The following is a 24,456-nucleotide window of genomic DNA, read 5'->3' as shown; positions in this document are numbered from 1 at the left end:
GCGTTGCAAAGCTGAACTGAATGACGCTTTTCCTTCCAATGGCAAGGGTGTCCATTCTAATACGAAGTTTTGGCACCACCCACCAGGGCCATGCTACAGGCTCTAAGGAAGACTGACCAACGGGACCAATGACGATGTATTTAGAATAAGAATGTGGCTTCCCAAGGTGACTACCTCCTCCAAGGGGCAAACATGCAGTTGAGTTCTGATGTGTTTATCACGAGGAATAAAGTCAGATTGTCTGACAGTCACACATTTTATGTAGGAGCTATTTAAAAAAAACTATTTCATTAAACAGAACACCTAATTTTCAAGTCCTGTCATCTAAGAGTCAGTTCCTTCCAAGTGCCCAGACTGATCATCCGTTTCCAAAGAGCTGAGCAAATTCGGGAAGTCATGCCTGTCTCAGAGCCTTCATTCATTGTGTTCCTCTCCTTTCAGGGACTCCTGTCCCGCTCCTCTCCACTTTGTCCCTACCCACCCGCCAGAAGCCTCCTGTGCTCTGGGGCTCATGGCTCTTCATGTTCTGCGCTCTCACAGCACTTGCTTCCATGTGGTCATTCACAGACTACTCATCCTGAATAGCCTATTCTTTCAGTTTTCTGTGCTAAAAACCTCCTGAGCGGCACTATACGCTCCCTGAGGGCAGAGAGAATAGCTAGCGTATCCTCCTGGCTATGGAGAGTGGCTTTTCCGAGGGCAAGGGTGAATGAGATGAAGTCTTGGTGGAGACAGGAGGGAAGACAAAGAAAGAAGGACCCTTGACACAGCTGCATTTTCCCATGATCTACTGGATGGCAAACTGCTCTCTCAGGGTCCCCTCCAAACAGTACCTCTTTCCTGATGCACCCGGGGCACTCCTTCTTTTGGGATCCTCCATGCCTCACTCCTCTGAGGTAGCCTAAAGCAGCCCTTGTTGCTCCCCGCCCCTGGGCAGTCCCAACTGGTGCCCTACTGTTCCTCCGTCCCCTTCCCCTACTGTCCCTTCCCCAGAACCAAGCCCACAGGCAGAGACAGCTGGGACCCAGGCTGCTGGCCCTGCCTACCCAGTCCCATGCCTGCCCGCCCCCCAAACCCCATCCTGCAAATCCCGTGAACAGCGTGTCAGGACGGAGGACAGAGTACCTGAGCAGGGGCAGCCTCCACTGCTCCAAAATCGCCAACAAAGCCCAAGAGCATTTACATTTCTCCTGATTGACACCAGTCTTCTTTTCTGCAAAAAGTGTCTTCACTGGATAATGGAGGGCTCTCGAATAACTGGCAGGGACCTTTCCCCCCTGCTCCCTCTAACTCATGTTCCTCAAGCATCTCCCCTACCTGCTGCCCTTTTCAACTCTCTGGCCAGCTTCAGCTGCCTTGAGCTACTCATTCTATCTGGGATGCCTTGATTCTGTGCCCTTTGCCTCCGGGAGGCAAGAAAAAGAAACTCGCTGGGCTGAAACACTTCATTTTTAATTCAGGATGTACAGGGTTCACGTGGAATTCTAAAGGGACTACCTCAAGAAGCAAAACAAGGTGGGAGAGTTTTCTCTTAAAAATTATATGTGTTTTCTTTGTTGGTATATTCTCAACCAAAAAAAAAAAAATTACTTGTATAAAAACCCACTGTTACCCGCAGGAATTTTCTTTGTGTTGCTTCCAACCAACACTTCTTGGGAGGCGTGGATGCGAAGCGTGGTAAGGTGGTTTCTCGAACTGTCCCTGGGGCTAGCTAGGACCGCAGTTCCTGAAGCAAGAGAATAGGGCTGGCAGGGACCACAGCGCTGGCCTTTCAACCCCACTTGGGACTTCATGGGCTTCATCAGGATCTCATCCCTCCCCTGGGGCTGAGGATCACCGGAAAACACTTAGGATCAACTGGTCAGAGAAAAAAGCAGCTCTGCTTTGAAGCCCTGACTAAAGGTTAAGAGCAGGCTGCGTGAGGAACTATGTTGCCCCAGGCCTGGTCCAGGGCAGGACTGAAAGTTCTGGTTGGTCAGGGCAGGGCTGTGGGCCAAAGGGAGGAGGTAGAGAAAGGCTGCCATTACATTGGGTGCATTCGCGGACTCCGTGGCTCCCCAGCAAGTACCTTAATAAACGCTTCCATACAGCCGTTAAATAGTTTATGGCTACACACTGAGAGAGGCCTAGGTCTCCTCATTTTCTGTGGTTTAGGGGGAAGACAGGGGGGCCTAGGGAAAACGGAACAAAAGAAATCAAGAAAGCAACCAATGCAAACATACAACTGGGAAAGACGCTCTTAAAACCCATGACTGGAGAACACAAAATGCAAATGGAAACCCCTGAACCCCCAGCACATTGGTGTCCAATGCTCCATCTGAAGGCCTTTGGATGTTTAAGGGGAATCTTAATTTACCCACAATGTCAGGCAGGAGCAACGCTCGTATAACACAAATGCATTCTAGATCACAGGGGGGAAATAGTATGTATCCAGTAAACCACTGCAACTCCAATCAGAGGCTGTCATCCCGCAAAGCTGACCAGATGGAGGAGGAGCCAGGGGAGAGAGATGTAATCTGCAGCCTGAGAAAGCAAGAGACTTTCAATGATGATTGGAAGGGTTAATTCTCATTACTTTGGCTTAAATTCATAACCAAGTCTCAACTCCCAATGTACCAGGGCACTGATCTTTCTAATGCCTCTTGGCATTTCAAATGCACTTGACTAATCTTTATTGCATTGATCTAAGAGCCAGGCAATTATTATTCTCATTTTAGAGATGAAGGTAACTGATGCCTGGAGGGAGGCTACAGCTCTTTTGGGGTCCCCGGGTAACCCGGGGTGATGATTACACCCTGTGCTTTAGTCAAATACACTTTTGAATAAAGCACTTTCAAATCCATTATCACACTTAACGTCAGTTCAACCCTGTACGGACAGCCCCATTTTACAGAGGCAGAAACTGAGGCCTAAAGAGGTGAACTGGCAGAGCCAGGCCCCAAACTCAGGCCTCGTTGGCTCCAACGCCAAGATTTTTCCCACCAGGCCAGTGATGGAGCCTTAGGGACTGTTCATTTCCAGCCAAGGACTCATTTCATCCCATTAACCCTTGCCAGCAGAGGACCTGTTGGGTCAGGTTGAAAGTGTCTTGCTTTACTTTAGGATCTCCATTCCCTGTGCTCCACTGTTGGCTCCAGGGAGGGGAAACCATACCACAGTTCACCAGGAACAGTGAAACAGCCACAAACACTGGACCAGTTTCCAGAGTTGCTCACCATGCATATACCTGTGTTGGCTTATTTGCTCATCTTTCGCCACCCAAGGTTGGCCTGACTCAAGGCTGCTAGCCTTCCAGGGCAAAGGGCTTTCTGGGTTAGGAGGAGGGCCCCTAACCGAGAATGGCAATTCATTTTCAAATGGCTTGGTTCACAATTTGGGAGCAACAAAGTGGGGACCCAGCCTGGTACACATAATGTCCACACATGACGAGCAAAGACCTGGTCTCCCAAGTCTTAACTGATTTCTGTGAATGGGCAAGAAATCGTATGGATTGTGGAGCCAATCGCGGTGAAAGAGATTCACACCGCCTCTGCTCACTGGCCTTGTTGTGCCTGTGCCCCTCAGCGGCCTGGCCATCTAGGGAAATCTCAGGAGCTTCTCCGACATGTTTGAGTATTGAGCAAACGCTGCTGGCTCCAGGACATGCATGGGCAAAGACACAGCTGAATCCAAATATCATGCCACCCAAACACTGGAACCAAAATAACAGCACAGACCAAAATTTTAAAAAGAAACAACAGGCAAGACTATTTTGAGCCCATCTTGGATCTCTGTCAATTTGGTTAGCTAAGTCCATGTCATTTCTTTTCATCAGTTACCAATTTTTTGAGGATGTGGGTACGTGGGGGTGGTACTTCTTACAACTGATCTACTTTTGAGTTTCCAAATGCCAAAAGAGAGTGTAAAAAAAAAAAAAAATGTGACACGAGGCCACAGGTTTTAAATCTTGGGATTAGGAATAACTTGAGGATAGCAACTGCGCCACCTTGTTCCCCTAGTGTTTGGGGTTTCTATTTGTGAGCGTTCTCAAGATGGTTTCCTTATCTCACACTCCATGATACCCTCACAACTACCCTGTGAGGTAGGCAGGACTGATTAAATCCACTTTAAACATAAGGCAAATGAGCCCATGAGAGATTAAGAAACTTTCCAAGAGTCACATAAAATAATATGTGATTGAAGCTGAGAACTGAATTCAGTTCTTCCTCCTCCAGATTCTGGTGTGAGTGGGAAATTTGGGAAGTTGATTTTATCACAGAACACCCAGCAGTTGCTCTGAGTTATCTCTTAAACTCCCATGGCCAGCAAAAGTAGAGATTCTTAGTGCAGGGGCTGGACACCCAGCTGGAGAGTTTTCTTAAAATAAGTCTTAAGGAGTTTTTTTTTTTTCTTTAAGTTTACAAAATGGAATGAAGGGGGAAAAGGATACTTTCCCCATTTCTCCTGCCCAATCCAGAAGGCAAAGGACTGCTCAAATCACACTGGGATTTCTTTCTTTGTGTGGTGTTTCTGGGCACCGACCGGAAGTCTCTGACAAGGAAACGTAGCTATCCCAACTTCGCATGACATCAAATCGATTTTGACTTACTGAAGTGCTGGGTGGGGCACAAGGTGGGGAGCAGGGGGGCAGCTCAGCCAAGGAAAGGGGGGCAGCCTAAGCCTTCCATCTCTTCTGCTGCTCAGTTGCAGAGCAAAAAGGAAAGAAAGAGAGAGGCAGGGAAAACAGGAACAGAGAAAGCCACGGAGAGGAAGAGAGAGAAACCAGAGACCAATGTCCCCTTTCTGTCTTTCGACCAAGACGAAAATTAACATACATTGACAACATAGGAATTGGCCTCAAAATTCTTTTGTGACCAAAAGAATGGTGACTAAAATGTTCCCTAGATAACCCCATAGATGTGGGTGTTAACATCCAAAATGGTGGCAATACTGTAGTTCAGTGGCAGTCAGGCCCTTGGAAGCTGTGCGTGGGTATGCATCAGGTCACATCCTTTTAGACAAGAACTCTCACATGCTTTCATCGCTAATCCCGACCATAGGGACAAGCCAACCTGGGTTAGGGAAGCCAGTCTGTAGTTAGAATAATCACAATCAAACCTTACGTTTGCATCTCGCTGTCCCATTTATCATGCACTTTCCAAGTGCATTATTGCATCTGGACCATCTAGTTACAGGGTTATGAATTGGGATTATTCTAAGATCAGGTTCTTAAATGTGAGAAAAAATGTACCACGTTGCAGCCCATATGCAAAAATTGGTCTACACAGGCCAGCAGCAACTTGGCTGAGGGGACCTGCTCAACGGATCATCCAAAATGACACTAACATTGGGCAGGAAACCATGGAAGATACAGAGAGCCATAGCATAGAAACATCTCACCCAGGGGCCTTTAGGATTAAATTAAAAACCACCTCAAGTTGGCAGCGCATTGCACACAAATTTTAAATGATTTTTGGAAGTAAGGGGAAGTGTTTAGTTTACTAACAAAGTTGCCTCCGACCTTGGCCAAGGGCCAGAGTACAGATGGCTGGGTTTGCAGTTTAGTGTAGTATGTCTAAGTGGGAGGTCTGTAGTCGCAGCTTGCATTTCCCAGGCCCTAGGTCAAAGAGGGTATGGAAGACTACATCTCAGATGGCTTTATTTAAAATTAAAAACAACAACAACAACAAAACCCTCAACTTTTCTCTGAGGTAGACCCTGGGACCTAGCCAAGGATTTGATTACAGATCTCTCCTGCAATCTGCTGGAACCATCTTCCTTTGCATGAGTTCTAGGAATTAGGAGGACGTGAGGGATGGCTCAATTCGTCCCCCATCTGTTTTCCTATTTGCAGACTTTGGTGTAAAATGCGGCTTCTGTTGTTTGGGGACTACGACAACATCCTCTTGCCAGAAAAACTAACTAACTAACTAACTAAATAAGGAGTTTGTTTCTGGAAAGTTCTTAGAAAGTGACCCTGCACATCTGCTGACCCTCTGCTGGAAGGTCCTCGCCTGGCATTATGAATCATCCTGATATTCCCAAACTGCCGGGGCCCAGAGGAACAGCTGCACAGCTAAGCTTCTGGAAAGCCCTCTGTCTCCCCCATCCTGGGCCCAGCAAAGTGAAAACCTCAGAGCTTTCCAAGCCTCTTCCCAGCCAACTCTCTTCCAGATGAACAGGAGGGAGTTGAGGGTTCATCTTTCCTCTCGCCAAGTAGAACAGTTTTCCAGGATTCTGGGCCACTGGCTCAATTCGTGTTAGGCAGTGGTATAACTATTTGCTGGGAACCCGAAAGGAAAGAGATGGGTTCTAAGGAACAACTTGGGCAGCAACAGGGCTGCTTGGGGATCTAAACACTCTGAAAGTAGAGGAAAGGTCCAGTTCGCTGAAAGTCAACCCCTCAGCTACCAGCTGCTGAGTGGAAAGTGTTCACTGGCTCTGGTCTGCTCAGGAAAAAGCGCAAAGGGTAATGTTGAGCAAGCTGGAGAGAAAGCAGAAGTTGCCCATTTGTTACTTTCCCAGCAAGGGACTCCCCCATCAGTCCATCCACGTGCCCAGGAGGTCTGAAGCCAGGCTGCGGGCAGTAGGGGCATCTGGGCACACTTATGTGGCTATGCGCATGCATATGCCCAGATGTGTGCCATACGAGCCAAATCCAGAGCCCTGGCAAATGGGGACCCCAGGCTGGGCCCCCTGCCTGGGCTGGGCAGTTTGCTCAGCAGCCAAAGAACAGATGGGGAGACAGGTCAACAGTTACCCCACAGCCTCTGGCCTCTACTGGTTGTCCTCAGCCACTTTGCAATATACATTACCCTCCCACCCGATGGATAGCGCCAACAGAACATACCCCACTTTCCCACAGCAGCTGGGAAAGGCGCCCTCCCCACCACAGGCCTGTAGGGGGCGTGGCTTCACCAGCACGATGCTAGGACAAGCAGAACAGCCAGCCTTCTCAGCACAGCCACACCATCCTGGAGACACTGGTGAAGAGCTATCCCGCTCTAAAAACAGCCCAGCTTCTCTGAGCTCTCAGCAGCATCTGCCTTCCACCTTCCCGCCTTCCTGCCTCTCCTGCACCCCCCCATCGCCACCTCAGGCAGCAGGTGCAAAAAACAAGATGCCCAACTCTTACCTGGTTGTGCCACATTCTGCTCTCTCTCCTGGAAAATAAAGTATACATTGATGTTTAATTGTTTTTTGTTGTTGTTGTTGTTTTAACCAGCAAACATTCATCTTTTTCTAAAAACAAGGAACAACTGAACTTAATTATTTGTGAAATGGGAAACTGAATTATGCCTAAGAAATGGTCTGTTGGAAAGAACCAAGTCTTATTAAATCCCCAGGGCCTCCTATCTGTAAGGCTATGCTCACATAAATTTCATTTTGTATTGTTCATGTATATTTTTTTCAGTGACTTTCAAATTACCACTTGCATCAGAATCTTCTGGGGACCTTATTAAAAATGCAGATTTGGGGGGGCACCTGGGTGGCTCAGTCGTTCAGCGTCTGCCTTCGGCTCGGGTCATGATCCCAGGGTCCTGGGATCGAGCCCCCCATCTGGCTCCCTGCTCAGGGGGAAGCCTGCTTCTCCCTCTCCTGCCCCCCTGCTTGTGTTCCCTCTCTCGCTGTCTGTCTCTCTCTCTCTTGCCCCGTCAAATAAATAAATAAAATCTTTAAAAAAAATGCAGATTTGGGGGCTTTCCCATGGGCCTTCTGAATCAGAAATCTCTGAGCTAAGAAGACAGGAATCTGCATTTTAATAATCACCCCAGGTGATCCCTCTGTGCATGCCAAAGCTCAAGAACTCATGCACTGCTTTATATCAACAAAGGTTGGTTGATGGGGCGCCTGGGTGGCTCAGCCGGTTAAGCGTCTGCCTTTGACTCAGGTCATGATCTCTGAGTCCCAGGATCGAGTCCCAAGTTGAGCTCCCTGCTCAGCAGGGAGTCTGCTTCTCCCTCTCCCTCTAGCCCCTCTGCTTGTTCTCTCTCACTCTCTCTCTCAAATGAATATACAAAATCTTAAAAACAAACAAACAAACAAAGGTTGGTTGAGCACGCATCATAGACTTGGCCCTGAAGAGCAACATATATAAGATACCTCCTGTTGTTCCTCAACCCAGCCACACACCCACTCCAACCCTTCCTGCCTTCATTCTCAGCTGAAGACCTTCTTGCTTCCTTCACTGGAGAAGAAAATCAGTAAGACAGGTCTTGGCATGCCTCCATAAGACACACCCACCTACCTGTGCCTGCTCATTCACTCTCTACCTCCTCTCCTCTCCGGTACCCCGGAGAAGCATCCGGACTCTGTCAAGGCCCAAACCTCCGCGTGCTCTCGGTCCCAGCCTCTCTGCTCTTCTCGGGTGCTCTGTTTCTGCAAGTACCCCCCACCACCCCAACCATCACCGATCTCCTTTCTTCTGGATCATTTCCATCTGCCTATAAACATGTTCTGGATATGTATAATCTAGCTTTTCAACCTCCCCTGAGCCCCCTTTCTCCCTCTAACTCCATCCCCATTTCTCTCCTTTACAGCAAAGCTTGCTGAAGGAGCTGTCTAGGAAGCCCTCTTGCTTCCCCCGCTCACCCCACTGAGGTTGGCTTCTGGCCTCACCATCCACAGAGACTGCCGGCTCTGTGTGGACAAATCCACTGTCTTTTCTGCTCTTATCTGACTTCTGGGCAACAACTCAGTGAATCGCCCTTCTTCTTCTTATAAAGCTTTCTCCTTGATTTTCATGACTCCGCACTTGCCAAGTGTCCCTCCTGCCCTACAGGCTATTCCTCTGTTTCTCTTGCTGTCTCCTCATCTGCCCAACCTCTAACCTCTAAATGATGGAATGCCCCCAGGAGGTGTACCCAGATCTCTTTCTACAGAACACCTTATCTGCCTGACCGTGACCAAAGTGCTTACCAAGGACTCCCTACTCTTATCTCCAGATCTTCCATTTCCCTGGAATTCCAGACTCCTAGTCACTGCCTTCTTTTTTATTTTTAACAGCTTTGTTGAAGTATAATTTACAGAGCATAAAATTCACCCACTTGAAATGTATGGTTCAATTATTTAGTAAATAGTCAAGTTGTACAACCATCACTGCAATTCAATTTTAGAACATTTCCTTCTAAAAAGAGCCCTTGTGCCAATTCACAGTGACCTCGCCCCCTTCCATCTCCAGCCTACAGCAACTGCTCATCTATTCTGTGTCCATGGATTTGCTTATTCTGGACATTTTATAAAAATGGAATCATGTGATCCACAGTCTTGTGCATTTGGCTTATTTCACTTAGCATACGCTTTTGGGGTTCACCCACACAGCACAATTCAGTACTTCATTCCTGTTACGGCGCAGCAGAGAATGTCTAGGCCAGGGTTGTCCAATAGAAATGTAATGGAAGCCACAATTTCTAGCAGCCATGTTACAAAAAGTGAAGAGAAATAGGTGAGATTAATTTTAATAAAATATTGTGTTTAACTTAATACATGAAAAATATAATTTCAAAGTGTATCAATATGAAAATTCATAAAATATTATATGCATATTTTTTCTATTAACTCAGAAATCAAAAACTTTCTACCCTTTACCTTCTGAGACCTGTTGGGATTTTTAAAAATATATTTTATAGTTAGTGGTTCAGTCATCTTCAGAAGGTCAGACTGTCTGGTCCTGGTGGACACTGGCTCCATAATGTGCTATTAAATCTTGGTGTGAAAAGGTTATGTCCCATCCCTTTTATAGACAATGCACTCTTCATTCTTGAGGGGCTACAGTAAATTGAAAAGCCACCCATATCTTGGGTATAAACCCTGGAGCTTACAGACTACCCGGAGCAGTAAAAAGGTCAGAGATCTAAAATTCAGACATGATGATAAACTAAGAATCCTCTGGCCAATAAAACAGCATAGCAACAGCCAAGGGCATATACGGGTGTGTTCTTGTTCCCAAGACATGCCAGTGACATTTACAACAAGGAATGCCAATTTGCAGGACACCTAGAAGCATTTTGACTTGTGTGTCTGGGATCAATCATGTTAAAAAAAAAAATTTGCTTCTAAGTGAGTGCTTCTGTTTCCTCTAACTTGTGGCTTTGAGCTATGCTGTCAAAAGAGTACTTGAGAGAAATGGATTACATGATACACTTCATTAAAAAAACAACAACCTTGTATCTTCTCAATCAAAATATTCTGCTTGGCCCCATATTTCTCACCTGTTTCCAAAATTTTCAGAGTGTCCCTCCCAATACAAAATAGCCCTCTGAGGACATAAAAAGGCCACTGATGCAGGTGTAACCCTACCCCAGCCCACTCCTGGAAGAGCTTTCTACTGGATGGAAGAGTCAGTATGTGCAGGTAGAGGTGAATCATCCGCTGACACTCCGAAGGACGAAGGAGCTGAGATTTTGAGCCTGCTCTGGCCTGTGCAATTTTTTCATGCCCCCGTTGCCCAGTGGGCAAGAACTTGACCCATCTAAGTCAGTGCACGTTTTCCCCTTTCACCCAGTGCCCTAAGAATCCACATCTACCTGTATCAGGCAGCAGGGATACAAAAGTGACTCAACATTTGGTCTCAGCCTACTGTTCTTTTCAGTAATTTGGTAATTCATTAATTTGAGAGATAACAATGTACCAGTGTTCATTACTTGTGACAAATACACCATACTCACTGATGTCAATAACAGGAAATACTGGACGCGGAGTGTATGGGAACTAACTGTACTATCTTGTAACCTTTCCATGAATCTAACACTATTCTAAAACAAAGTCTATTCTATTTTATGTATTTATTTTTAAAAGATTTTGATTGTTTGTTTATGAGCGAGTGAAAGAGAGAGAGTCTGGGGGAAGGAGCAGAGGGCGAGGGAGAGACAGAATCCCAAGCAGACTCCACTTGGATCGTGGATCCCGACGCTGGGCTCAATCTCACGACCCTGAGATCATGTCCTGAGCTGAAACCAAGAGTCAGATGCTCAACCAACTAAGCCACACAGGCATCCCTAAAACAAAGTCTATTTTTTTTTTTTTTAAGGCAAAACCTCTCCAGAGCTGACCAATCTAACGAGGCCCATCCCAGTTTTCAAAAGAAGCACAGTGGGGCTTTTCCATGGCTGGGTTATTAGAGAAGAGCACTCTGGAGATTCTTTTCAATGGCTCTTTCTTAGCGACCCTTATACTTCAGAAGCTGCATTTTCCTGCAGTTTTTCATTGCTATTCAGCCTAAAACTCAGAAGGAGGACTGGTAAATCACATCTCAAAGCAAGGTGTAGCTTGGGATCATGATCTGAGCCGAAGGTAGACGCTTAACCGACTGAACCACCCAGGCACCCTGGGATCTTATTTTTTTAAAAAGAATATCTGGTTTTCTAAATCCAGGGCACCTGATTTTGAAAATACAAGTAGCCACCAACGCACATGGACCTGCCTTTTGGTGCATGGCTCTGAGAAACAGGCCCCGGGGGGTCATAAAACGAATCCTCCTCTTCAATGCTAGTTGTGGGAACTGCCCCTGTCCCCATCTGAGCTCCTCTCTAGGAGGAGCTTTCCCTCCCTTCTTGTTGCTTTGGTGCCCTCTTCGCTGCCCTACTCCTCTGCAGCCCCACTCACCTGGCCCAATGTGGCAATGTCAGGGATGGGCAAACTGGAGTGGGGTGTCAGGGAAAATGAAGAAAAAGCTCATTGCAACTCACTCCTCCCCACCCTCAGTCCCCTCCCCACCCTCACTGACCCCCAGTCAATGAGTTTTGACCAATGTATATACCCGTGTCCAACCAGCACCCAAATCAGGATACAGGACATTTCCATCACTCCCAGAAATTCCCCAGCTAGAAATCACAAAACTGATCTCTGCTGATAGAATTCTAGGCAGACCAGTGGTTGCTTGGGGCAGAGGAGGGAGAATTAACTGCAAAGGGATACAGAGGAGCTTTTGGGGTGACAGAAATGTTCTATATTGTGATCTGGGTGTGTATGTTTTTCAAAACTGATTTCTACGCAAAATGGGTAGATTTTATTGCATGGAAGTTACATGTCAATAAAGCTGATTGAAAAAATTCTACTGATATTAGTTTCAAAACCCTGGTTTTTCCTCCAAGCCCTAGTTATTCATCTTTCTTGAAGCCTTTCTGGCTCTTCTGGGCCTATGGTGATCCCTTCCTCTCCTGGCTCAGACCCCCAGAGTCTGTCCTGTTCATCTGGCAATTCAACCAGTGTTTCTGTGTGACTTAATGTTACTGCTTTTGATTTTTTATGAATTTGTGAACTGTCTCCTCACTAGATTATAAGAGCCTTGGGGCTGGGAAATGGTTTAACTTCTCACTGTTTCCTCTAAAGCACGGGGCTCACAAATGCCAAGCATCTGCAGAGTCCAGCTACCCACTTGACTGGTGCCGACTGCACAGCATCAGGGAACACTTGGGTGGCCAGGGCACAGCCACTAGAGTGTGCACCCCTCTGGAGAAGAGAGTGATCCAGTGGGGGGCAAGGACACATTGTGGATGGCAAATACCCAACGGCCACTGAGCGCCAGCCCCATGCCCCACTCTGACTCTCATCCGTCACACTCCTCCTTCCCCGAAAAACTCAGGTGATCCCTAGGCCTGCTTCAAGCCGTCATATTGGGATCTCCTGGCATCATCACCTTGGAAATTCCCTTCATCTCTCTCATGCTGGTCTCCTATTTCCTGGACCCCATGCCTTTTTTTCTTTAGGTAGAACACATCGTTCAGCCAATTGTCCTCGCCAACAGAATACAAGAATATATCTGGATGTGGGGCTCCAAGCAGCATCTAGCAACTTCAGAAACCCTAGGTCAGCTCCTCCCCTCAGAGAGGAGCCACACATCAGTTTCCAGGGCTACCAGGATTTGCTGCAAACCATCCCTGACCTTGGGGCCTAGTTATGTCCTAATGACCTTTCCATGCAACATTCACTTAGTGACTATTAACTGAGTGCGTACTGTGACTAGGTACTCTTCTAGGCACTGGAGATAAAGGGGTGGACAAAATAAATAAGGAAGTCCCTACTCCGATTGAAGATATGATACTGTTGGGGTGGGGGTGTGACCAAAGATAATAAGTAAATGAACAAATAATAAATAGGATAGTGATGAGTGAGATGACGAAAATCAAACAGAGAGAGTGTTGGGACAGAGGTGGTGATTTCTTGAGTTTGGGTGACAAGGAGAGTCTCCACTAAGGAAGTGACATCTGAAGGATAAGGAGCCACCCATAATGAGATCTGGGGTAAGGGCATTCCAGGCAAAGAGAACAGCAGATGCAAAGGCCCTGGGGCAGGAATAAGCTCAATGAGTTTTGAAGGGCAGAAAGGAGCTTAGTGGGGCTGGAGCTCAGTAAAGGAGTACAGAATGATAAATGAGCTCAGGGAAACAGGCAGAAGGCAAACGATGTGAGGCCTCACGTACCCTGAGACCACTTGGATTTTCTTCCAACTAGCACTGGAAGACTTTGTGTAGTTTTAAGCCTACTCCCCACACCCCTCAAGGACCAAACTTTGCCTTCCATATATGAAGTTTTCTTTTTTGGACCAAGCCTCCTGGCCAGGCACTCCACTAGTATTCCTGGCAAATAGCATCTGCTGACAAGCATCCATGTGGACCTCTGTGCTCCTGGATTCCCACTCCCTTCCTACTGGGGACCCCTTTCATCACTTCGCCTTGGACCCTCCCCCAGAACCTAAACTAACATTTCTGGTTTCCCTGTGTTTTCTGCAGCCAGACTAGACCCCTATCGGCATCTGTACCAGCCTGCCCCGTCCTGCCCGCTGGTTCTGGCAGCAGGCCTCATTCTGCCAAGTGCCCCAAGTGCAACAGCTCAAGGGGCCACAACAAAACAGGCACTCCTCATAGGCCTGTGCCCCCCAACCAACTCACCTTCACCCAGGGTCTGCTTGAGCAAGTCGTGCTTGGCCTGTAGCTTAGTGATGAGGTTACTCCCATTCACATATTCTTTAAATTTCTGTAAGACACAAGGCACGCGGGCATTACAGACTGCAGGGCCAAGTCACACAGTCTCCACCCCTGGAACCAACCTCTGGGCGCCAGGGAGGTCGAAGGGAGATGGCGCTGCCCTCCAGGACCCCAGCATGGGGAAAAGAGGGGCCTCTGACCTGCCACTCTGCTCTTCTCCATCAGACCCCAGCTCTGCCAAGCAAGCAGTCCCGGCCTACACATTTCAGGCCCGTTTGGGGAACACAAAGAAAGCTCGGGGGCAATGTGAGCGATGAAAGGCGCTTTTGTCAGGTGAGGACTGCGGGGCGGCGGGGGGGGGGGGGGGGTGGAGAGCCCTAGCAGAGGGCTTCTTTAGTCTTCAGGCTCCGCTGTGCTTCTGGGCCACGAGCAATAAAAATAGGAACCGTCTCTGGAGGCACGCAGCTGAGGCGAGAGCGCTTTATCAGATCCGTCACAGAGGAGCCTCCTAACGAGCCTTTCTCTCATCTGGCCCCACTCGGAAGGAGGAGGGGCTTGGCAGGCCCCTAAAGACATTCCTGTTAAAATAACGTGAACTGCATTGGGGGACACAATTTCCTTCTTTTTACAGAAGAGACAGGTGAGGCTGGTATAGGAAACTGATTTGCCCAGGGTCCCTAGGGCCCTCAGGCTGCCTCTCGTTCAGGGGTCTTGTCAAGCACAACGCACTTCAGAGCAGAACAGACGGACAGGAGCCACCAGAACAGAAACACATCTACCTCCGCCCAAATCCAGCTGGGCCTCGGCCACCCCTCTCTCCACACAAGTACCGGCTTTCCTTGGCCCACCCTGTATCACCCAAACCCAGGCCCAGAACCCCCTCTGATGGGGTGTCTTTGCCAGACTGTGAGCCGCTGTTGGCGGGGTCCACACTCAGTTGGTTTTCGGCCCCCCAGTGCCTACCGCTGTGCCTGGCATAGAGCCAGTGCCGAGAAACTTCGTGGGGGTTGACACAGAAGAAAGGGAAGAGAGACAACAAGCTAATAAAGTAAAATACAGAATTGGTCAGCTGCTGGTGAATGCTGTGGATAAAAATTAGGCAGGGATGGGGGGGACTACGAACAGGGCAGACCTCATGGCAGAGTTGCCCTGTGAATCCAGGCCTGAAGGAGGGGAGGGAGGGGCCTTGTGGGGACACACCGGCACATGTGGGATGGAGCGTTCTCAGCAGATGGAACAGCAATTGCAAATGCCCTGAAAATGAAGGCACAGGATGATATGATTGCCCCAGAGCTGCCAGCTAGTTTCTCACAAAGAAATCCATTTTATTGCCCCAGCCAGGAGGCTCAGAAGGGGGTGCAGAGGAGCAAACAAGTGAACCACAGCAGCTCAGGACACCCCGACATGACCTGTAAAGGAGCATCTGGAAGGCAGTTGTAGGGTAAAGGCCCAACTTGACAGGTTTCTGGAACAGTGGGGCTGGCAGGAGATGGTGGTATCCTCTCTCCTCAGCCAGAGTCCCTGGTTCCTAGGACCTTGTCTTCTGGTTATTAAGATCCACTCCCCCTTGTACCTGTAGAGCACTCAGCAGTTTTCAGGCTTGTACCTTTGGTCTGCATCACAAACCTGGATAGCAAAGGTGGGGGGCATCATTATTCCCATTCTAGCCAGAAGGAGACAGAAGCTCAGAGCTGTGGCCACTTAGTGTGGCACCTTGAGCAGAAGACCCCCTGCCTCCTGACAGCAGCATTTCTCCAAGTGTGATGCAGGCCAGTGGCTTCCTCCCCGGCTGCCTAGCAAATTCCTGCTCAAGAAGACTGTGAGTCGAACCCCTGATTTTACACCTGAAAAAGACACCACGGAGGCTCAGACGTTTTCAAATTTCCAGGGCCTACCTCGGGGCAGGTGGTATGCTGGGAACCTACATTTTAACAAGCTTCCTACATGATTTGAATGCATACTTCAGTGTGATAACTGCTGTCCCTCCCCGAGTGTGATAACTGCTGTCCCTCCCCCAATACTGGATGCTTCCAGTATTGACACCCTCTACTCTTATCCCATGTTTAAAAATTCGCCACAAGAAGCAGAGCTGAGCTTTGAGCAGGTATTTTCTCCATCATGCCCTGCTGCCCCTGGCAGTTGAAGCTCGAATGCCAAACACGGAACACACACCTTGGTGGGTTATTCACTGGTTAGTAGAAACTATACCCCAGGGCTCTGGGGCCCATGAACTCTGCCTGCTTTTTCCAAGCTTCATCTGGGCTTCATATGTGACTCATGATGGAAAGAATGCCATCAGATTGTATTGATGTTTGCATTAAAAGGAATATTATGTCCTCAAAAATGCCTAAGATAATGTCACATCAGGTCATGAAGTGTACTCGCCAACCAGGTTAATAGATGGAATATTAAAATTAAAATATAAAATCCATGACCCTTAATCATGAACATTGGTGAATTCTGTCTTTTAACTTCAAGCAGGCGAGACCCCATTCTCTGCTTCTACCACCTAGATTTCTTTGTTTCTGCTGCCAAAGGGAATTAATATTCATACACACTCCTTACTTAATCTTTGTAACCCATAAAATTCTCTTTGTACACACAGTAGGTCCTCAGTGGAAGTGCTGAAGCCCAGAAACTGGCATGGGCTGACTCACTAAGACCAGCTTCATTTTCTTTCTTGAAAACAACAAAGTCAAACTGTGATGCTTGAGGAAATGCTATCCGTGTTTTTAACAAGGGATTCGACAAGGCCTATCACAAGGTGGAGCTGGATGTCAGAAGTGGGTGGATTTGTGACTAGTTAAATGACCACAAGCTAAAAGTGCTGATTAGTGGATCAACATCAGCTATGGCATGTTTTAAACAACTCCGTCTTTGGCCTTGGCCCCGGGATACCCCCTGGTTTTTTTAAACTTTAAGGTGTGAAAGCCATACTCACTGACTCTGCAGACAACACAAGGTCTGAAGACACAGCACAGATGTTGAACAAATGGAACAAGATCTTGACAGTATGGAGCCATGAACTAAATCCATCAAGAGGGGACCTAATTGGTACCAACCCAAGACATCACCTTTAGGAGGAAGGTAGCCTGATTTAATGACAGTACGTAGGGAATAGAGATTTAACTGATACTGACTTAAAAAATATATACATATTAAACACATGTATATTTATATATCTATATAATCTTAGTTATAAGAGAGTGTTATGAAAAATTACATGCTAACAAATTGAACAAGCTAGAAGAAATGGATAAATTCCTAGACATATATAACCTCCCAAAACTGAATCAGAAAGAAATAGAAAATTTGAACAGACTGATCATCAGCAATGAAACTGAATCAGTCAAAAAGCTCCCAACGAACAAAAGTCCAGGAGCAGATTGCTTCACAGGTGAATTCTACCAAACATTTAAAAAGAGTTAATACCTGTTCTTCTCAAATTATCCCAAAAAGTAGAAGAGGAAGGAAAGCTTCCAGATTCATTCTATGACACCAAAATCAGATAAAGACACTACCAAAAAAGAGAACTACAGGCCACTATCAATGATGAACAGAGATGCGAAAATTCTCAACAAAATACTAGCAAACCAAATCCAACCATCATTAAAAAAAAAATCATTCACCACAATCAAGTAGGACTTATTCCTGGGCTGCAAGAATGGTTCAATATTCACAAATCAATCAACATGATACATCACATCAATAGAAGAAAGGATAAAAACATAGATGCAGAAAAAGCATTTGACAAAGTACAACATCCAGTCATGATCAAAACCCTCACCAAAGTAAGTTTAGAGGGAATATATCTCAACATACTGAAGGCCATATATGAAAAACCCACAGTTAATATCATACTCAATGGTGAAAAATAGAGCTTTTCCCCTAAGATCAAGAACAAGATAAGGATGTCCACTCTCACCACTTTTATTCAACATAGTACTGGAAGTCCTAGTCACAGCAATCAGACAACAAAAGAAATAAAAGGCATCCAACTGTTAAGGAAGACATAAAACTTTCACTATTTGCAGATGACATGATACTATATATAGAAAACCCTAAAGCCTCCGCCAAAAAACTACTAGAACTGATAAATGAAATCAGTAAGGACACAGGATACAAAATCAATACACATAAATCTGTTGCATTCCTATACACGAACAATGACATAGCAGAAAGAAAAATTAAGAACACAATCCCATTTACAATTGCAAAATAAAATACTTAGGAATAAATTTAACCAAGGAGGTGAAAGCCATAAAACCATACTCTGAAAACCATAAAACACTGACGAAAGAACTGAAGACAATACAAACAAAGGGAAAGATATTCCATGCTCATAGACTGGAAGAATTAATATGGTTAAAATGTCCACACTATTCAAAGCAATCTACAGATTTAATGTAATCCCTATCAAAGTACCAAGAGTATTTTTCACAGAACTAAAACAAATAATCTTAAAATTTGTATAGAACCACTAAAGGCCCCAAATAATTTGCCAAAGTAATCTTGAAAAAGAAGAACAAAACTGAAGATATCATAACTCCAGATTTCAAGATACACTATAAAGCTATAGTAATCAAAATTGTATGGTACCGGCACCAAAACAGACATATAGATCAATGGAACAGAATAGAGAGCCCAGAAATAAACCCACAATTATACGTTCAATTAATCTACAATAAAGGAGACAATATGCAATGGGAAAAGGTCTCTTCAACAAATAGTGCTGGGAAAACTGGACAACTACATGCAAAAGAATCAAACTGGACCACTTTCTTACACCATGCACAAAAATAAACTCAAAATGGATTAAGGACCTAAATGTAAGACTTGAAACCATAAAAATCCTAGAAGAGAGCACAGGCAGTAATATCTCTAAAATCAGCTGTAGCAACATTCTTCTTGGTGTGTCTCCTAAGACAAGGGAAACAAAAGCAAAAACAAACTGTTGGGACTACATCAAAATGAAAAGCTTCTGCACAGCAAAGGAAACAATCAATAAAACTAAAAGATAAAAGGTCAGTATCCAAAATATATTAAGAACTACAACTCAACATCAAAAAACAAATAATCCAATTAAAAAATGAGAAGACATGAGCAGACATTTCTCCAAAGAAGGCATCCAGATGGCTGACAGACACATGAAAAATGCTCAATATCACTCACGCAAATTGAAACTACAATAAGCTATCACCTCACACCTGTCAGAATGGCTAAAATAAAAAACATAAGAAACAACAAGTCTTGGCAAGGATGTGGAAAAAAACCCTCGTGCATTGATGCTGGGAACGCAAACTGGTACAGCCCCTGTGAAAGACAGTAATGGAGGTTCCTCAAAAAATTAAAAATAGAACCACCATATGATCCAGTAATTCCACTACTGAGTATTTAGCCAAAAAATACAAAAACACCAATTCGAAAAGACATATGCACTCCTATGTTTATTGCAGCATTATTTACAATAGCCAAATTATGGAAGCAGCGCAAGTGTCCACTGATGATGAGTGGATAAAGAATATATATACACACACATACATATACAGACAATGGAATATTACACAGCCATAAAAAAAGAATGAAATCTTGCCATTTGCAACAACATGGGTGGATCTAAAGAGTATAATGCTAAGTGAAATAAGTCAGAGAAAGACAAATACCATATGATTTCACTCATATGTGGAATTTAAGAAACAAAACAAACGAACAAAGGGGAAAAAAGAGACAAGCAAAAAACCACTCTTAACTACAGAGAACAAACAGATGGTTACCAGAGGGGAGGTGGCGGGGGGGCGGGGGGGCGGGGGGCAGATGGGTAAAACAGGTGAAGGGGATTAAGAGCACACTTACCATGACGAGCACTGAGTAATGCAGAGAACTGTTGAATCGCTATATTGTACACCTGAAACTAATCTAACACTGCATGTTAACTCTACTGGAGTTAAAATTTTTTTAAATAAAATAAGAACAAAACAAAAAGAATACGATTTTAGGACATATGAAAAACATCAGGGCAGGAGGTGGAAGGTTAGCTCTATTCTGTGCTGGTCAGACTGCTGCTGACTTTAGAACAGGCATCAACAAAAGGAACACGTTTGGGAAAGAGTCTAGGGCGCTGAGACCACTAAAAATGAAAGCTAACGACAAGGCAGGATTTACAAAACCAGGTATGGTTAGCCTGGAGACATGAAAACCCAGCTCCCTACAAGCAAGCCAGAGACTGTCTTATGGAATTAGTCTCTCTGGGTTGCCCCAGAGAATAGGATCAAGATCAATGACCAGAAATCCTAGTAAAGCAGATTTTTGAAGATAACAGAGATGAGGGAAGACATTATAATACCTACGGCAAGCCACAGGCCAAAACAAAAGGGCTATTTGGGGCAGGAGGGAAATTTTCATCCTGGGGCTATTCAAGCAGAGACTGGATGACTTCTTGGTAGGAATATGATTGAATGAGATCAAGCATCAGATAGAAGATCTGAGATCTCTTACAACCCCCAAATTCTATGTTCACTAAACACATGTTGAACTAAAGCCCCAAGGCCCCTTATCCTTGCTCTTCCTCGCCCCAACCGAATGGAATGTAAGTGATCTGGGATTTTACATGAAGGGCTTACAGCTCACCAGCAATTTGCACAGATCCCCCAGGGCATGGTTTCCAAAACCCACACCCCAACTTAAGACACCTCAACATGACAACCATACACTACACTTTAGGGCTGTTACCTGAGGCTTCCCCCAGGCTCCATTTGCCATTTTCCTCACACCTTACTGAACACAGCTCCCTGGTTTTTTCCTAGGTTAGCTGTAATAACCATTAATCCAGGATCAATGCTGATGCTCCCCACTGGTAATTCACTTTTTTGCATTTTACAAAGCCAAGCCAGACAACTTAATTTGAGAAGCGTGTTGGGAACGTTTCAGCTCTCACTGATTCACGTGGTGTTGCTGGCTCCTACTAGCTCGGGCTGCTCCCCAAAAGTCACTGCCAGTAGGTCAGCAGACAGTGGGTTCTGGGTCCAAGACGCCACTTACCGTAAAATAAAACATTTCTGTTTCCTGCTGGTTAGCTCTCCTTTTGGCGATGTTGATCTTGCTCATGTAGGTCTCGGAGGCGGCCGACTTCACAGACTCTGTAGATCGACTGTGCTGGAAGGCATCAGAGACATCGAAGTCCTCCACGGTCAGCATGTCCTGCAAGGTCTGCATGGTGGCATCCAGGGTTTTCCTAACCTGGAGAAACACAGCATGTCAACAAAAACCCTTCTGCCTCAGAACACCTTTGACCCCTCAAGGTCCCTTTGCCCACTTTATTTCTTCCATGTAAAGCCTACAGGAGGTGGGCAGGACAAAGATGATCATTCCCATTATACTGATGTGGAAAGTAAGGCCAGGGAGCTGGCTGGGGTGAGAACCCACGTTGCCCAATCTAAAGTCATTTTATTGGATTGCTTCTGCTGAGGAGAACCTTGGAGAATGTTGTGACGAACAAGGAACCTGGGTTTCTAGGTTTGTTTCTCTTTTCCTGATTATATGGCCCCAAACTAGCTCCTTCTATGGGAGGCAGGTCTCTTGAAGAGGGATGACATTAGAAATACTCTCAGGGCTCATCCAGAGAGAAGAGGGGACAAAGTCTAGATAGGATGAGGGGCCATCCTCAGTGGAGAGGCTCTCTGGCTATCCGCCCCTGACTTATCAAAAGGCTGACTGAGAAAAGAGAACTTGAGGAAGACACATGCTGAGCCAGTCCTCCAGGACTCCAACTTCTCTCCTGGAGTCAAGTAGGACCCACAGAAGGCTACACGTGCAGAGCACACGAGCCCTGACCTTGCAACAACCCTTCACTGACTTGTACCCTATACTTTGATGGAGGGTCACTCCAAAAACAGTGGGGTGGGGGTGAACTGTGTCTACATTCATTGTTCAATTGTTGTCACCCGAAGTCTTTGTTGTCATTCAGATCTCAACCGAAATGTCACCTCCTGGTGACATCAGAGCTCCCTGATTACTGTTCCTGACTTAGCGTGCATCACCATTCGATATTGTGCGTACCCATTCATTTGTCGGTTTGTTTGCTTTCGTGTTTGTATCTATCTATCTTTCCTCACTAGAATATAATCTCCATGAGAGGAGGTACCATGGTGTCTTGTTCACTCACTTTACTCTGCATCTAGCACAGTGTTTGGAGCATAGTATGTGCTTAATAAATACTTGAATAAATACGGGTTGAATGAATACTCGACGAATGTATAAATGAACGGATCAGTTCTTTCTAAGATAGCCTAACAGAAGTTCAGGTACAAAATTAAGCATTTCCATAGCTATACATGGCCCATGCAGAGGAGCATTTGCTTCATTCTCTCTGGGGCCCTGATTTCCAATTTAAACCCCATCAACATTGATTTGCATATACTGTTCCATGTAAACAACTGAAAATGCTTCAGGGGAGGATGTAGAACACAAATAAATACAGAAGACACTTTCTTCATCTCCTTTGTCTCCTCAGGTGTGCAACATAAATATATAATTCATTTCTGTATAACCCCCCCCGCGGGGGCAGCTTTGATTCGTTATCATCTCAAGTGATAATCTGTCTCATGTCTATGCTAGCTCTGTCCTTTGTGGAGACACAGAGCAAACCAGCCCTCTCTGCCCAGGACAGCCCTCTTGAGATCTGAAAACAGGGACCGTGACTCCCCACCTCCAGCTGGGATTGCACTCCTCGGTGATAAACCTGACCAAGATTTTAGGTGACATTCCCTGCATCCCGCTGTCCTTTCTCCAGGGGCCTCCAGCTGGTCGACCCCCTCCCCGCATGGAGGCATCCAGGCCGGAATAGGATGTTTCCCATCTGGCCTCCTCAGTCCACATCAGAATAGAACCACCGCAGCTGGTGTTTCCATTTGTAAACTCCCCGTGGTGATCCTGTGTCCCCAGCTCCATTGGAGGCACGCGGCCATGATAAGACAGACGTTCCTTGGAGCTCACAACCCATGACACATTTAGTGTGCCCTGGCTTATTTCATTGTGTCATTTAAAATACATGTAACTATCTTTGATGATAAAAATAACACAAACTCAACGCAGATCCTAGAGAAAAGCATAAGAAGAAAACAGAAATCACCTGTAATTCTTCTACCCAGGTATAACCACAGTGAACATTTCAAAGTATTTCCTTCCAGGCTTTTTTCTTGTGAATAAACACAGACACATAGGATCCTACTCTAGTTTCCCATCCTTAGGATAGTACTGAACACAGAGTTCTACTTTCTGTTTTTCTTTAACATCTTGTGAGCATCCCCCCACGCCATTAAAGATTCTTGGTGTGCCCAGTTTTAATGGTCATGTAATAATCCATCCTTTTTTTAAGACTTATTTATTTTAGAGAGGGGGCAGAGAGAGTGAGAGTGGGCGAGGGGGAGAGGGAGACAGGGAGAGAATCTTAAGCAGGCTCCACACCCAGCGCGCAGCCCCATGTAGGGCTCCATCTCATGACCCATGAGATCATGATCTGAGCTGAAATCAAGAGTCGGATGCTTAACTGACTGAGCCACCCAGGCACTTCCCCCACCCCGTCGTGTAATAATCTATCTTACAGATGAACCCTAATTTCTTATGCGTTCCGTGGCCAGAGTTCCAGCACAAGCCAGGCCTTCGTCAGGAAATCCCTTGCAGGGCAGAGGGGCCCACTCACCTCCTCATTCTCTATCTTGAGAGTGGCCAGTCTGGACTGCAGCTGGTGGTACCGCATGAGCAATTCCGTCTGGACGGGCTGCTGAGCACTGACCTGGCAGACCTGTGAAAGGACAGCCACCAACTGTGGTTGCCTGGGGCTCTTAACCACCTGGGTGGAGCCACGGCCGGGCCCACCACTGACGTCCCTACCAACGGCCAAGGAGACAGGCTTGGAAAGGTGAAGTGACCTGCCCAACATCACAGAGCTTGCACCTGGCAACACCAGACCAGAACTGGGGCTCTTCCTCCTCCGAGGGCCACCCTCTCACATTGCAAGTTGTGGCCTCTTTGTCATGGCCTTTGAGATGTGCGCAGCCCTTGAGGGTTTAACCAAGAGCTTTAATGTAATCTCATTAAGTGAGACTAGCTCATTTCAAGGCAGGAATTTGTGATAAAGCAACAGACAGACGCCAATGAGAAGAACGGTGAATGGAAACATTCAGTGGAGCACTCCGATGCCCCAGCAGGAAGGTGCTTCAGGGAGGCAGAGCACTCTCAGGGGGCACGGGAGGGAAAGGTGGATGCAAATACTGTTCTCCCTGCACCCACTCCACCCAGGGCTCTGCTACTACCCTGTGGGCTGGGCCACCTGGCGTGACTCAGGGGAGATCACAAAGGAGAACAGGGCTATATGATTGACTGTCATTTACCACTAACTAGGCAGTCACCCGTGGTGACTATCAGGCCAGAATTTTCAGGTCCAGATGATGGACCAAAGGGCTGGACGCAACAGCTGAGGGATGGGCCAGAGGCTGTGCGGAGGCCCCGCAGAAGGCCTCTCTTTTGCAAATGAAGAAAGTGGGGAGGGATGCAAA

General features: G+C 46.3%; 1 protein-coding gene across 1 annotated transcript in view; it reads right to left on the bottom strand.

Moving 5' to 3' along the window:
- Positions 1–24,456, bottom strand: part of SRGAP3 (SLIT-ROBO Rho GTPase activating protein 3) — a 238,814-nt gene that overhangs the window by 40,835 nt on the left and 173,523 nt on the right. Inside the window, exons 8-12 of the mRNA XM_028101776.2 lie at positions 23,601–23,702; positions 20,942–21,139; positions 13,868–13,952; positions 7,115–7,142; positions 2,069–2,171 (exon numbers count right to left, since the gene is read on the bottom strand). Of these exons, the coding sequence (XP_027957577.1) occupies positions 2,069–2,171; positions 7,115–7,142; positions 13,868–13,952; positions 20,942–21,139; positions 23,601–23,702 (516 nt within the window). The remainder of the gene's footprint in view (positions 1–2,068; positions 2,172–7,114; positions 7,143–13,867; positions 13,953–20,941; positions 21,140–23,600; positions 23,703–24,456) is intronic.

The sequence above is a fragment of the Eumetopias jubatus genome, unplaced genomic scaffold (genome assembly GCF_037043125.1).
Source record: "Eumetopias jubatus isolate StellerSeaLion01/CBP00866 unplaced genomic scaffold, mEumJub1_p1.0 scaffold_1, whole genome shotgun sequence".
Taxonomy (NCBI): Eukaryota; Metazoa; Chordata; class Mammalia; order Carnivora; family Otariidae; genus Eumetopias; species Eumetopias jubatus.
This window is presented reverse-complemented; position numbering and strand designations above follow the sequence as displayed.